The 15,658-nt window shown below is 41.0% G+C and overlaps 2 protein-coding genes across 2 annotated transcripts; both read right to left on the minus strand.

The window, feature by feature from the left end:
* Positions 1-459: 459 nt before the first annotated feature.
* On the minus strand, positions 460-3,546 carry LOC142508871 (uncharacterized). The gene is made up of 6 exons (XM_075619545.1): positions 3,070-3,546; positions 2,849-2,943; positions 2,526-2,607; positions 1,767-1,983; positions 1,304-1,682; positions 460-823 (listed from the first exon to the last, which is right to left on the minus strand). The coding sequence occupies exons 1-6, from the start codon at positions 3,544-3,546 to the stop codon at positions 460-462; spliced, it is 1,614 nt and encodes a 537-aa protein (XP_075475660.1).
* A 98-nt stretch (positions 3,547-3,644) lies between these two features.
* Positions 3,645-4,820, minus strand: LOC142508887 (uncharacterized). The gene has a single exon (XM_075619546.1). The coding sequence runs from the start codon at positions 4,818-4,820 to the stop codon at positions 3,645-3,647; it is 1,176 nt and encodes a 391-aa protein (XP_075475661.1).
* Positions 4,821-15,658: the final 10,838 nt, after the last annotated feature.

Below are 15,658 nucleotides of genomic sequence, written 5' to 3' on the forward strand. Positions count from 1 at the left end.
AAGGGTTTTAAACGATATCGTGTTCTATCTCCACGCAAAAAAAAAAAAAATATCTTCTACACTTTCTAGTGCAAGTTAGAAGAGGAACAAATATTCCAGTCGTGGACCGGATTAAGAGATTTGAAGAACGTACGTGGGATTTACATGCTAAAAACCACAACTACTGCCACAGTTTCATACCGTTTTAGCACTTCCATTACTTATTTGACTAAGGATCAACTTTCTATTCTACCCATCCATTCTCTGTTTCATTCTAAATCATTCGATAACATTCATATCATATCTTAAAACCATAAACCATCACCATTACATCACATATCCCCAAACGATTATCATAATAAACCATAAAAGGAATAATGGCCATACTTAATCATAATCATTACCTTACATCATATGCATACGAATGTCTGGGCGTTACAATTCTCCCCACCTTAAGAAATTTCGTCCCTGAAATTGCCATTACTGTGCGAATAACTCAGGATATTGCAGTTTCATTTCTTCCTCGGGCTCCCATGTTGCTTCTTCAACTAACTGATTACGCCAAAGAATCTTGATAATGCCTATCTCTTTATTCCTTAGTACTTTAACCTTGCGATCTAAAATCTGGATTGGTACTTCTTGATAAGTCAAGTTCGGCATCAGATCCAACGCTTCATGTCTGAGAACATGGGAAGGGTTCGAGATGTACTTCCTGAGCATTGAGACGTGAAATACATTGTTGACTCTATCCAAGTCTGGCGGTAAGGCTAGACGATATGCTCTTTTTCCAATCCTGTCTAGAATTTCAAATGGGCCGATAAATCTTGGGCTTAGCTTTCCTTTCCTGCCAAATCTCATAATACCTTTGAAAGGAGCAATTTTGATAAAAACATGATCTCCAACTTCAAACTCCAAAGGACTTCTTCGGTTATCGACATAACTTTTCTGTCTGGTTTGGGCCGTCTTCATTCTATCCTGGATTAAAGTAATCACATCAGCTGTCTGTTGGACCAATTCTGGTCCTAACATCTTTCTTTCACCGACTTCATCCCAATTCAACGGTGACCTATATATTCTGCCATACAATGCCTCGTATGGTGCCATGCCAATCGTCGCCTGATAACTATTGTTATAAGCAAATTCAGCAAGTGGCAATTTAGAATCCCAGATACCAGGAAAGTCAATCGTGCAGGCTCGTAGCATATCTTCAAGAATCTGAATCACCCTCTCTGACTGCCCGTCACTCTGAGGATGATAAGCTGTGCTAAAAGCCAACCTGATGCCCAAGGCTCTGTGCAAGCTCTTCCAGAATTCAGAAGTAAACCTTGGGTCACGATCAGATACAACTGACGCAGGAATACCATGAAGTCTCACAATCTCAGCTACATAGACTTCAGCATACTGTTTCATTGTAAACGTTGTCTTGACCAGAAGAAAATGAGCAGACTTGGTTAACCTATCAACAATCACCCAAATAGAGTTGTAACCTTTTGGTGTTCTTGGAAGTCCCGTTACGAAGTCCATAGTGATGTGCTCCCACTTCCACTGAGGTATTGGGAGGGATTGCAAAGTTCCAGCAGGTCTTTGATGCTCAATCTTCACCTGCTGACATGTTAGACATTCGGATATAAACTTTGCGATATCACTTTTCATACCTGGCCACCAGTAGAGACGTCGGAGATCTTGATGCATCTTGGTGCTACCTGGATGTATCGAGTATGGCGTGGTATGAGCCTCTGTCAAAATATCCCGTCGAATGTCATCACCACTAGGAATACATATCCGACCTCTACACGTTAACAAATCATCATTGTTCATCGGGAACTCTGTATTTCCTTTCTCATCGTCTTTAGATCGCAATTTCATCAACTGATTGTCATTAAGTTGCTCCCGTCGTATCCTATCTGTCAACGTAGGTTGAATAACCAAAGCTGAAAGTCTAGCTATGGTCCCTTGCTCTACCATAGAGATCTCGCTCCTCTGAAGATCCAATAGCAACGGCTTCTGAATCAATGAGCTCAAAGAAGAAACTGACTTGCGGCTCAAAGCATCTGCAACGACGTTTGCTTTACCTGGGTGGTAGCTAATGGTCACATCATAATCTTTAACAAGTTCTAACCACCTCCTCTGCCGCATATTAAGTTCCTTCTGCGAGAATAGATATTTTAAGCTCTTGTTGTCTGTGAAAACTTCACATTTCTCGCCATACAGATAATGCCTCTATATTTTCAATGCGAAGACCACAGTCGTAAATTCAAGATCGTGGGTGGGATAATTCTTCTCGTAGTCCTTCAACTGACGAGAAACATAAGCGATTACTTTGCCACGCTGCATCAGTACAGCTCCAATCCCATCTTTGACGCATCAGTGTATACAATAAAATCTTCAATACCACACGGAAGTGCTAGGATAGGGGCTGATGTCAACTTGTCTTTCAACACTTGAAATCCGTGTTGGCACTCGTTTGTCCACTCAAACTTCACCGCTTTCCTCGTCAGATTGGTTAATGGCAGTGCTATTTTTGATAAATTGGCAATAAAACATACTGTCGTCGGAATAGGCCATTGTTTAATCGCTTCAATCTTCATAGGATCCACTGCAATACCTTCTCTCAAAAAAAAATATGGCCTAGAAATGATACTTGCTAAAACCAGAATTCACACTTTTTCACCTTTGCGTATAACTGATTTTTCCTCAATAACTGCAATACAGTTCTGAGATGCTCGGCATGGAGTTCCCGAGTCTTGTAATAAATCAGGATATCGTCAATGAAAACGATAATGAAGCTATCCAGATATGGCTTGAAGACCCGGTTCATTAGATCCATGAATACCGACGGTTTTCAACTAAGAACTCATTATGGCCGTACCTAGTTTTGAATGCAGTTTTAGGGACGTCAGATTCCCTAACTTTCAGGTTATAATAACCAGAACGCAGGTCGATCTTTGAAAACACTGTCGCTCCCTGAAGTTGATCAAAGAGGTCATCAATCCTTGGCAATGGATATTTATTCTTGATCGTAACTTTGTTGATCTCTCTTTAATCAATGCACAACCGCAAAGATCCATCTTTTTTTTTGACAAATAAAACCGGAGCTCTCCACGGAGAAGAACTCGGACAAATAAAGCCTTTGTCTAATAGATCTTGCAACTGATTCTTCAGCTCCTTCATTTCAGTCGGGGCCATTCGGTAAGGAGCTATCGAAATCGGAGCAGTACCTGGAACCACGTCAATCACAAACTCAACTTCACGGTCAGGTGGTAATCCAGGCACATCATCTGCAAATACGTCAGGAAAATCCCGAACTACCTCAATCTCATTCAACTTCCTCGTCATCTCAGTATTCGCATATATCACAACAGCTAAAAACCCCTGACACCCCTTTGATAACATTTCGTGAGCTTTGAGACAAGAAATATAAGGAGTGTCAAGCGAAATACTTGAACTCTGGAAAATCCCGCTATCATCATCTTCTGCAGGAAATCGCACCATTTTAGCCACGCAGTCAATAACGGCATGATATGACGATAGCCAGTCCATTCCCAAAATAACATCAAACGCCACCATGGGAATAATAATAAGATCAGCAAAATAGATTTTCTCATTTACTTGCACTGTACAACCTTTAAGAATATTGGAAGGCCATAAATCGTCTCCCGATGGCATCAAAATACTATAGTGGAGGGGTTCAAAGATGGAACAACATTCAAAGAGCGCAAGAAAATTTCAGACATAAAGGAATGCGTAGCACCAGTGTCAATCAATGTAATAGCAGCCTTGTCTGAAATTAAGATAGTACCTGATTTAACAGAAGAATCAGGATTTGCGCCTTCTTTGGTCATTGTGAAGATTCTGCCTTGAACCCTATCTTTCCCTTTCTCACCTTTCACTGGACAATTTTTGATAACATGTCCAACACCTCCACAACGAAAGCATCGATTACTTCCAACCAAGCACTCACCTATATGCATTTTGCCACATTTTGGACATACAGGTCGATCATACGTAGGCGGTGGCATAGAAGCGTTGGGTCGATGCTCCTCTTTTTCTTTGCCTCTGAACTTGCCCTTACCATTCCATCCGGATCCTTGGCCTTTAGTAGAAAAATCTTGGCGCTTCAACTGTCTTTCCCTTTCAATTTCCTTCTCGTCCTGCTCGGCCATCCTTGCTTTTTCAATAATCTCTTTATATGAAGCAACTTTAGACATTCGAACGTCTCTTTTAATTTCAGCCCGGACACCTTTGAGAAAATGCTCGCCCTTTTCGATGTCATTGTTGGCCAGATATGGGGCAAACTGACAACCCTCTTCGAATTTGAGAATATACTCTTGTATTGACATATTTCCTTGCTTCAGTTCTAGAAATTCCTTCACTTTCTGACTTCGAACATCTCGAGGAAAATATTTGTCGTAGAATAAATCTTTAAACTCCTGCCACTTGAGTGCCGAGACATTAACTGATATCTTGGTGGCGTCCCACCAAGTCCTCGCCGTCTTGGTCAGTAGAAAAATGGCACAGCTGACTCGATCTATATCTTGAAACTGATGATAATCATATATAGCCTCCACAGCTTTGACCCATTCCAAGGCGACCATGGGATCAGAGCTACCATCAAATTCTGGTGGCTTCATCTTACGAAATCTTTCATATGCGCCTTCACTACCGGGATCGGGCCTCACTTGCTCTCTCTCTATCCCTCGCCCTGCATTCTGCATCTGTAAGGGCTGCTGAATTTGCTCGCCATGTACCTTGGCGAGATCTTTCAGTAACTTGCTAAATTCACCAACCACTCTAGATGATGAACTATCCTCCCCTTCTGGTGCTTTACGCTTAGGCGGCATGATCCTATGGTACATATTAGTTTAAAACCATTTTCATACATAACATATCATAATTATTGAGGCTACACATCCATATTATATCAAATGATGCAGATACATACATACCGAATTGTCGATAGCAGAGAAAGTCATATGCCAAATCATTGTTCCGAAAATCTCGGCTCTGATACCACTAAATGAAACACTCGTGACTAAAATGCATAATTAGTGCGGAAGCTTTAAAATATAATTTGGAGAAAATGTGTAATTTTAAAATTTGGGCAGCATCTCCCCGTAAATAGGACATGCCACCTGTCTCAAACAACACATAAAACACATGCAAAAGATTTTCATATTCATCAGATACCATTAAGTAAAGTATCTACACATCTTGCCAAAACCGAAGCGCAAAACAACATTTTCAATGTTTTCCAAAATAGCCAAAAGCTTGACATAACAAAAATAACATCCATCGAAATCTCCAAAGTTTGGCATATTCCTTTCTCTCGCTTCGACAACTCAAGGATGATCAGTCTTTCTTACCTGTGCCTGCATCACATGAACATATCTGGAATGAGTATAAAACTCATCAAATTGAATCAATACTAACAAGGTACATATATATCATTTTATTGCAAAACATGAAATGGGTAGCCTCAATTTCATTTTCTTGAAAACATTATCAATCTCATTTTGTAAACGTCGAATCATCATTAATATCATCCGTCAAGAATCATAATACAACAATACATAGGGATGATAATCATTTCATTGATCAACTGAAGAATTGATAGTTCTTATAAGATAGTTCATTCATTGCTAACCCTCTTCGTAAAAACGAATCTTATAGGAGGGACATGTACTGTAAGGCCCGAGATTTTAATTACGGTAATCTTAGATTAATCTGAAATGATTTATTGATTACTTGATGGGATTTAGATGGGACACGTTGGAATTGAATTTTGTATTGTGAAGTGCGGGTTGTGCGTGACCAGAAGGTCTCGCGCATATGCGCGCATATGCGCGAGCCATGCGAGGAGCCGAGGGAGAACTCCAGAGAGTTCGGCGCATATGGCAACGTGGATGGGCGCACATGCGCAAGGTAGGCAGAACGTTACGCGCACATGCGCGGCTTGAATGCGCGCACATGCGCGGAACGTCCAGAGAGTTTGGCGCACATGCGCGACAGAAGGCGCGCATATGCGCGAATGGTGAAGGCACGAGACAGTAGGTCTCGCGCATATGCGCAACTTATGTGCGCGCATATGCGCGAGCAGTCCGGTAGTTCGGATAAGGCTTTCGGCGCATATGCGCGGCCTTGTGCGCGCATATGCGCGCGACATGCAGAACAAGAAAAACCCACTTGTCTCTTTTATGGGCGACGTGTATATATATATATAAGTATATCCAAGCAATTTCCTCAGAGTGGAGAAGGGAAGCACCGAGGAAGCTTTGCGTGAGATTTGAGATTTACGAGTGATTCGTCCTTCTGATTTTGAATCTAAGTACAGCACCGAGTTCTTAGCGACGACAGCTTCAACTGGACGTAAGTTTTGTTACGTTTAGATACGATTTGAAATTATGATGTTGTCAGAATTGAATAGGAATCATATATGGTGTTTCTGATACAATGGACATCGTATAATTGAAGTCAGATTAAAGAACAGACTGTTTATGTAATTGTTATGAATTTTGGAGTCGATTTGATTGAGAATCGATATCAGATTTATATCATCGTTGAGATTCTGATTCCTACCGATATTAATTATGAGTTCTGATATTATATCTGTGATGTTGAAATTGACGGGGTTATCGAGATTGTATTATTATGCCGTCGAAACATCAGTTGATTGATATTGAGCAGATTCGGTATTGATTTAGATGGTATTGTGGTATCGTATGTCGATTTGCATTGATCCGATTATGTTTTGATTTGAGTATTAATCAGAACAGGTTTTGAACTGAGTTATATACTGATATTGTATCCATTCGATTGTTATTATCAGATTGGATATGGATAGAGTTGAATTCGGGACTTCGTCTTGGTCAGACCGAGAAGATAAAGGTATAAATTAATGTGGAGTTGGGATTTCACAACTCGAGTGAGGTTTGGCTCGAGTTTCCCTAAATCACATACTTTACCTTATGTATTGATTTGATTGATGTACTTGTTCTCTTGATTTATAGACAGCAGGTATTAGACGAGTAATCTTGTGACAGAAGTGCCTGATAGTGGTGGGATCGCCACGGGCACATTGCACGATGTCACAAGATAGTGTATTGGCGATAGTGCCAAAGTCTGTCACCGGATGTTTGGCTATCGATGTGGATAGAAATGTGGCTTCTTCTATTACTGGTGATCGGTACCGTATCGATGTGGATAGAATTACAGAACTATTATAGATTCTTGCTAGGAGATGGTAAGATTCGGACCTGAAATGGCCGATGAACGAATGATATACGGTAAGGATTCTCGATTTTGAATTCCTTGATATCCGTATGATTATCGAAAAGAATAGGAGTAATTCCTTATGTCTTAAGTTGAGTACTGAAGTTGAGCCTATCTGGGAATGATTTGTCAGTAGCAGGAGAGTTGCTATAGTCGTTCCAGATGAAATTCCGGGTTTGTCTTATATCAGGGAGAGCGACTTCAGCCTTGATTTGATATCAGGTATGGATTTCATTTTAAACTTCTGTACAAAATGATATTGAAAGAATTGAAATGTCAGTTAGAAGATTTACTGCCTGAGACTTAGAGTTACATCTGATTATGTGTTTCTCTGGGAAATACTTCAGTTCTGTGTATGAGTTGATAAATCCTGTGTTCCGAAGTGTTCTAATGACCTTATGCTCGTTTTATCTATGATATTTTGATATATTTGCAGCGTATGATTGATTGAATCGAACAGTTGAAATTTGTATTGAATATTCTGGGAACTGAGATTGTGGTATACAGAATTGTTCGGCTATGAATCCAGATTGCAACAGATTGTATTCAGAGTCTGTTATATCTGAAGATAGTATACTGATTGATTGTAGCACAGTTGAGACAGTGATCAGTGGCTGAAAACGACATTAAAAATGGTAGAACTTCAGAACGTTCAAGCCGGCTCAGAGCTGATGTTAAAAATTACAGCAGTTCCGATGTTTGATCAGATTGTTCAGAACTTGATTTCGATAGTCAGAACAGTGTGACAATCAGAATACCTGGTAGGTAATGCTTTATTTTATATAATTAGCTGATTTGTTTGTGCCAGATATTTCGAATTTGAAATGACGGGTAGTGTCAGAGGCACACAGTAGTGGATTCAGTATTATTCTGGTAACAGGAAATGTGTGATAATTCGAACGGACAGTTTCGATGTAAACAAATGAAATCAGTTTTGTCAGAATTTGTATTGAAATTTCTAAATCGCTGACAAATGAAGACAGGAAAATAGAAACCAGGAAATTGGTTATTCAGATTATCGATTCCTAAATAGAAATAGGAGTACAATTCTATGGATCTGGTGATAGAATTACCGAAATCGTGCCAAGAATGTACCAGTATGTGGTTATGATTGAACGATTGTTCAAATCTGCATATGCTATATGGTACAGGATGACGTACAGATAGGACAAGACGACTGAGAGGTATGTCAGAAAAAGGGTCAGATGGTATTGAATGCCAGAGTTAATTATATCATACCGTGATTTTTGGTTGATTTTAAACTTTTGGCATAATGTATAGCATGATTTTTTATCTATGATTTATAGATTGACGGATAGTCGGAGCGAACTATCTAGATACTGGAGGATATCCAGGAACTGTAGTGCTGGATTTTAGCACTAGTGACCTGATGTCTTGTCACTTTATGAATTATTGTATAATGATAGCTATCAAACGAGTATTGAGATAGCTACGGATGAGACATTGTACAGTGAGTACTGCGGATTTCCGCTGAATGAGAATGATATTATGGTGATATCTGAGATTGAATTTGATAACAGCTGATGATATTGATTTGGTTAGCAAGGAAGACTAGAGTGTCATATTAGACAGTTTAGGAGCCCTGCCCTTAAGATAAACCTCTAACCCGAATCTCTGAACCTCTGACTGAAGAGGTCTTTTCACTGACAACTGTGCTACGACTGCAACCTTTCGGCTCAAGGCATCTGCCACAACATTAGCTTTCCCTGGATGGTAGCTAATTACGCAATCATAGTCTTTTACCAACTCCAACCACCGTCTATGTCTCATATTTAATTCTTTCTGCGTGAAGAAATACTTGAGACTCTTGTGATCAGTGAATATCTGGCATTTCTCGCCGTACAAATAATGTCCCATATCTTCAACGCAAAGACAACGGCGACTAACTCAAGATCATGAGTCGGGTAGTTCTTCTCATGCACTTTCAACTGCCTGGAAGCATAAGCTATAACCCGACCATGCTGCATCAACACTGCGCCTAACCCAAGTTTAGATGCATCGGTGTACAACCCTTGCCCTGATGGCATGGCTAACACTGGCGCTAAAATAAGAGCTTTCTTCGGCTCAACCCATTCCTTGACTGCTGCTACCTTAGCTGGATCCACCTCAATACCAATGCTAGATATTATATGACCTAAAAACGCTACAAAACTGTACTCAGGTGTTGACTGTGCTCCTCGCAGCACTTCGAGTAAATGAGAATATCGTCAATGAACACTATGACGATCTGGTCTAGGTAGGGTTGAAATACTCAATTCATCACGTCCATAAAAATTGCTGGAGAATTCGTCAGTCCAAAAGTCATCACTAAAAACTCGTAATGCCCATATCTGGTTCTGAAAGTTGTCTTATGAACATCGGCTTCCTTCACCTTCAGCTGGTGATACCCCGATCGAAGATCTATCTTAGAGAACACTGTAGCTCCCTGTAACTGATCGAACAAGTCCTCAATCCTTGGAATTGGGTATTTGTTCTTGATCGTTACCTTGTTCAGTTCACGGTAATCGATACACAGCCTCATGCTTCCGTCTTTCTTCTTCACAAAGAGCACTGGTGCGCCCCATGGTGAGAAACTAGGGCGGATGAATTCTTTGTCTAGGAGCTCCTGAATCTGCTGTTTGAGCTCTAACATCTCAACTGGAGCTAACCGGTACGGTGCCTTAGAGATTGGCATGGTAATTGGCATAAGATCAATGTAAAATTCCACCTCTCTCTTTGTGGAAGGCCTGTGACGTCATCTAGAAAGACGTTCGGAAATTCTCTGACTACTGGTACATCAGATAACGACAGAGTGGGTACGTCAGGTGCAGAAATAATGCTAGCCAAGAAAGCCTGACAACCCTTGTGCATAAGTCTCCGCGCCTACATGCAAAAGATCTTGCGAGGGAAACTCCTCCATCTAGCTGGATCAAAGAGAAACTGCTCTGTGCCCAAAGGTCTTACTAACACTGACCTTTTCTGAAAATCGATAAAAACTCTATTGTTCGTCAGCCAATCCATTCCCAAAATGATATCAAACTCTGGCATCGGCAACACGATCAAATCGGCATACACTAGGTGCCCCTGCAGCTCGAGATCGATGGCTGATAATTCTTTTCCTGATGGGATTGTCTCTGAGTAGCTCACGTCGATTCAAATAGACTTGACGTCCAGGTGACTAGCGAACGTCTCTGAAATATAAGAGTGAGTGGCTCCTGAGTCTGTCTATCAGGGCTTTCGTGGATACTCTCTTTATGAAAATGTTTCCTGAGAGATGTTAGCACACACAAACTTATATCCCAACTTCTAACCTCAACCTCAAGCATAGAAGAAATTTATATCCCAAGTCACGAAAATATTAACTAGCACACTAAAATCCCAAATACAATTCAAAATATGCATAGCAAGAATAACGCGGTGCTTAAATAAATAAGTTTACCAGTCAATAACGTCGTGTCTGGGTTCGCCTCCTGAGCATGCATGACGAACACTCTCCCCTGGGTTGGCTGCCTTCACTGTGGACACTCCTTTAACATGTGATCGTTGGCTCCACATTTAAAGCACTTGTCTGATCCATATAGACACTGTCCCAGGTGCTGGCGGTGGCACTTCGGGCACACCGGGTACTTCGGTCTCTGAGGAGCCTTTGGCTGTGGGATAGGTTCCTTGCCTTTTGGCGGTCCCTGATATGGCTTCTTTCTTGGCTGCCCCTGGAATGGCCTCTTGAACTGAGGTCGCTGTTGATGCTGCTGTGGTGCCTGATAGGGCCTCTTGCCCTGCCTATCGACCTCGATATCTTTCTGGTCCTGCTCTGCTGCCAAGGCTCTAGATACTGCAACGGCGTAGGTAGTCGGACCAGCAACTCTCACATGGCGGCGTAAGATCGGCCGCAACTCATCCATAAAATACCTCAGCTTCCCCCTGGCATCATTAGCTATCAGGGGCACAAAATGACACCCCCTTTCAAACTTCCTCACGAACTCAGCTACGCTGATGTCTCCCAGACGCAACGTCATGAACTCCCTGGTCAGTCGGGATCGTACTTCTTCAGTGAAGTACTTAGAGTAGAATACCTCCTTGAAACCGTTCCATGTCAGTGTCTGCAAGTTCACTGACACCAACGCACTATCCCACCAAAGTCTAACGTCCCCTGTCAGAAGGAACGTAGCACATCTGACCCTATCCGCGTCTTGCAGCTCCATAAATGCAAAAATCACCTCAATGGACTTAATCCATCCTTCAGCTATCATCGGGTCAGTAGTCCCCGAAAAGCCCTTTGGGTTCATCCCCCTGAACCTCTCATACACCGCCTCCAGTCTGGGCCTAGCCCCCGTATCAACTGCAGCCTGGTTCTCAGCAAACTGTGCGAAGAACTGAGTCATACCTGCAAGCATCTGTGCTTGCATCTCTGGCGGTGGAGGAGGTGGAGCGTCTCTCCCTTCCTCCCGAGCCTCCCTGTCCTCATCCCTTACTTCACGGTTAATCAAGCGTCTAGGAAGCATACTGTTCAAACAATTTACCCAACACGTAAACCCAATATGCATGAACATAATATCAATAGCATAAGATGCACGTAAATCGAACTTAAAACATGGACATGCTGAAATCATGACTTAATACTTAATACATAACATAATTCAAAACTTTAAAACTTACAGACTAGAGGTGTGGCTTGGTGAGCTTCTCGCAACTGGCAGTAGGCATAACCCTTTACAAGAACATCGCTCTGATACTACCAACTGTAACGTACCGTACTTTTAACTATTTAAAATTTGCGGAAAAATAAAAATTTTCTTAAATAAGTACTCAACCTTCAAATTCCAATGAAAATATATTGTTCATCCAAAATATTTGCGAAAAAAGATGTCAAATAAAGTTGCTAAAGAAAGTGTTTGTTTAAACATCGTAAACCAAAACGTGAAATAAGAGTATTTTGAGCATTTCGTAAAAACTTCCAAACATGGGCGGTCCTCGGGTTTAGCCTCCCGCTGAGTCCAAGCCAGCTCACTGGTCCCCACCTCTCGCCTTCTCAAATTCATTCTCACCTGCATCGATCAAGTCTAGTGAGTCTAAAGACTCAACATGTATAAACTGGGAGTAACAAGTAATACGTAATAAAATAAATCACAAGCAATTTTAAAATAGAACGTACATACTGAAACTTGAACTTGTATACCAAAAGCTTGAACATACGTGCATACATATGTAGACGTGCCATCAACATAAAACTTTTCTTAAACATGTTTGCATACTTGTGCATAGTTGAACATACATAAACATCATCATTTTGCGTAGAGGCATGTTTCAAAGCAAGTGACTCATACATAAATACGCCTGATAAGACTAAACCACAGTACTGGGCTGACAGGGAAGATCCACAGGCACATACATGAGATCCCCGTTCATAATTTAACGGGTGGATTGGTCACTGGTCATACTTTACCGCTTTCGAATCCTGATCTAAACCCATTCATAATTTAACGGGGTGGATTGGTCCCTAGTCATACTTTACCGCTTTCCAATCCCATACATAATTTGGTCACAAGACATTTAGTATACCTCAAAAACTTAAAAGTATTTTCTTTGCACGTCGAACATACTTACTTAGCGTTGAGGGATTCGTTGGATCTCGCTTGGTGCCTCTGCTGCACATACTAACACATTAACAAGCGCTTAGCTTTCATACTTTGACGTACTACTCGTACTTAACCCCGAAGTAAATAAGTGGCTTATGACGTTCTAGAACATTCGGGACTTGACCTCTTTTAATTATACTAACCATGACATCAAACCCCGAAACAAGCTCTAAAATGACGTTGGAACATTTCCCAAAAATAAAAGACATGAACTCACTATTGAATTTCAAAAGAAGAAAGAACCCAAACACTCTCACAGATGGGGCCGCGCTCGGGCGGTAAAACTTTACCGCTCGAGCGCCAGGTCTTCTGGGAAAAACACTCGGACAGAAGGAGTGGCACTCGGGCGGTAAAATATTTCCGCTCGGGCGCCAAGTTTTCTGGACTCCGCGACTAGCATCTTAATACTCCTAACTAAAATGATACGATTCGTGAACCAAACCATCGAGACTCATCCAAGGGCACTATGACACTGACCCGACTCCGCAAAAACGCCCCAAATGTTCCCGAATAAACTACGCACCACACTCAACGCAATAAGACCCATAAACTCAATTTTGACAACAAATGTTTCCTACGATTTCTAATGCAACCAAAGACTATCGACATGAAATGAAGCATCAAAACTCATCCCAAAATCATATTCCATATACCTAAACACAGCAGCGATCACCCTACGGTTCCCAACGAAGCCTGCAACAAATAAACTTCAAGAACACATCAATAGCATAATATTCAAAAAACGCAGTTTGAGCAGCTCCACGAAAAACACCATAACTAAATTAATTTTTATCCAAATATTTCAATTTTATATCAAATCGAAGGTATCAATAAGTTCTACATTTCATATGTTGAAAGGTTTTCCATAAAAGCGATCGAAAAATCGCAGTAATTCAAAATACAATAAAAACGAAATTTTGAGATTTAAAAACGTTGCACAGATTGATCAAACAGTTTTTCTGCTCAAACCACTTACATCACACATGGATCTTCTCGAATAAAAACATCGCAACACATAATATGACTAGATCGACGCTGGAAAAACAGAATATACATGCCTTTTGATAATTAAAAGTACCGAAACGGCGATACAAACGCTAAAACGGAGCGAGGCTTGATCCGGGACGAACGTGGCCCTATTTTCTTTGAAGAAAACTCGCAAAATTGAGCTGGAAGGTTGAAGGGGAGGGACGGCTGCTGCTCTCTCAAGAACCCTAAGTTTTCTCTCCTCTCAAAATAATAAAAATCTGAAACTTGATTGTGTGTGTGTTTTTTTACGTGAGTATGTGTGTGTAAATAAGTGTGTGCTTGAGTTTAGTAATTAGCAAAGGTAGATAATTTGCTTAATTACACACTTAACAACTAATTAAAATACTAAACCTTCTCTAATTTTAATAAAATCCCAAAAAAATAAAATGCACACTTGCTAAACTTTAAAAGTTATAAAATTCTAAAATTTCTAAATAAATAATTTAGGCTTTAAAATGCTGAAACTTATTAAATTAATTAATATGCCCCAAACATATCTTAAAAATAAAATGCCACATTTTAAAATTGCCAAATTTGTCGCCGGTCTCTATTCCTCGATTCTGCATCGAATAATCGCCTTAAACATGAAACTCGAGAAATATTTTAACGTGCATCACATAAACATTAAAATAATGCATCGCTAAAACTCATTTTAAATAAATCATGATCACTAAAAATCATTTTAAACTTAAATTAAAGATTTAACAATTAAATAAATACATGAGTTTTACGTGTACTGATTTTGGGCTCTACAGACTTTGTGACGGGGCTTTCGAGGAGTACTAGTGGATATAATGTCATCTGGGTGATAGTTGATCGGCTCACTAAATCAGCTCATTTCCTACCGATCAGGAAGACTTTCACCATGACTCAGTACGCAGAGTTGTACATCAAAGAGATAGTCAGACTGCACGGGATTCCAGTGTCCATCGTGTCAGACAGGGATTTGAGGTTCACGTCTTCGTACCTGAAGAATCTACACCAGGCATTGGGTACTAAGTTGTTGTTCAGTACTGCCTTCCATCCTCAGACTGATGAACAGCCAGAGAAATTGATTCAAATTCTCGAGGACCTACTCCAAGCTTGCATGATCGACTTCCAGGGCAGCTGGGAGCCAAATTTACCTCTCGTGGAGTTCACATACAACAACAGTTATCAGGCTTCGGTCGGTATGGCTCCATACGAGGCACTGTACGGGAGGAAGTGTAGGTAGCCATTTTATTGGAATGAGGTAGGAGAGAGAGAGCAGATTTAGGTCCAGATATTGTCAGCAGACCGCAGAGTTAGTGGTCAAAATTCAAGACAGGATGAGGACCGCTCAGAGCCACCAGAAAAGTTATGCGGATCAGAGGCTCAGAGATCTTAAGTTCGCAGTAGGGGATCACGTTTTTGTGAAAGTCGCATCGATGAAGGGTATGATGAGATTTGGGAAGATGGACAAGCTCAGCACTAGCATACAGTGGTGCGTTGCCGCAGAATCTGGGACACTCGCATACAGAGTTGCATTGCCGCAGAATCTGGTGGGAGTTCATAACGTGTTCCACGTCTCTATGCTGCGGAAGTACATGTCGAATCCTTGGAATGTGCTGAACTTTGAGCCACTTCAGCTGACACCGCACCTATCATTCGAGGAGAGACCCACTAAGATTTTAAACAGACGGAAGCAAAGGCTCCGGAACAAGGTGATCTGCATGGTCAAATTCAAGTGGATGAATCATTTCAAGGAGGAGGCTACTTGGGAGACT

The sequence above is a fragment of the Primulina tabacum genome, chromosome 1, assembly GCF_025594145.1.
Source record: "Primulina tabacum isolate GXHZ01 chromosome 1, ASM2559414v2, whole genome shotgun sequence".
In the NCBI taxonomy this organism is placed as follows: domain Eukaryota; kingdom Viridiplantae; phylum Streptophyta; class Magnoliopsida; order Lamiales; family Gesneriaceae; genus Primulina; species Primulina tabacum.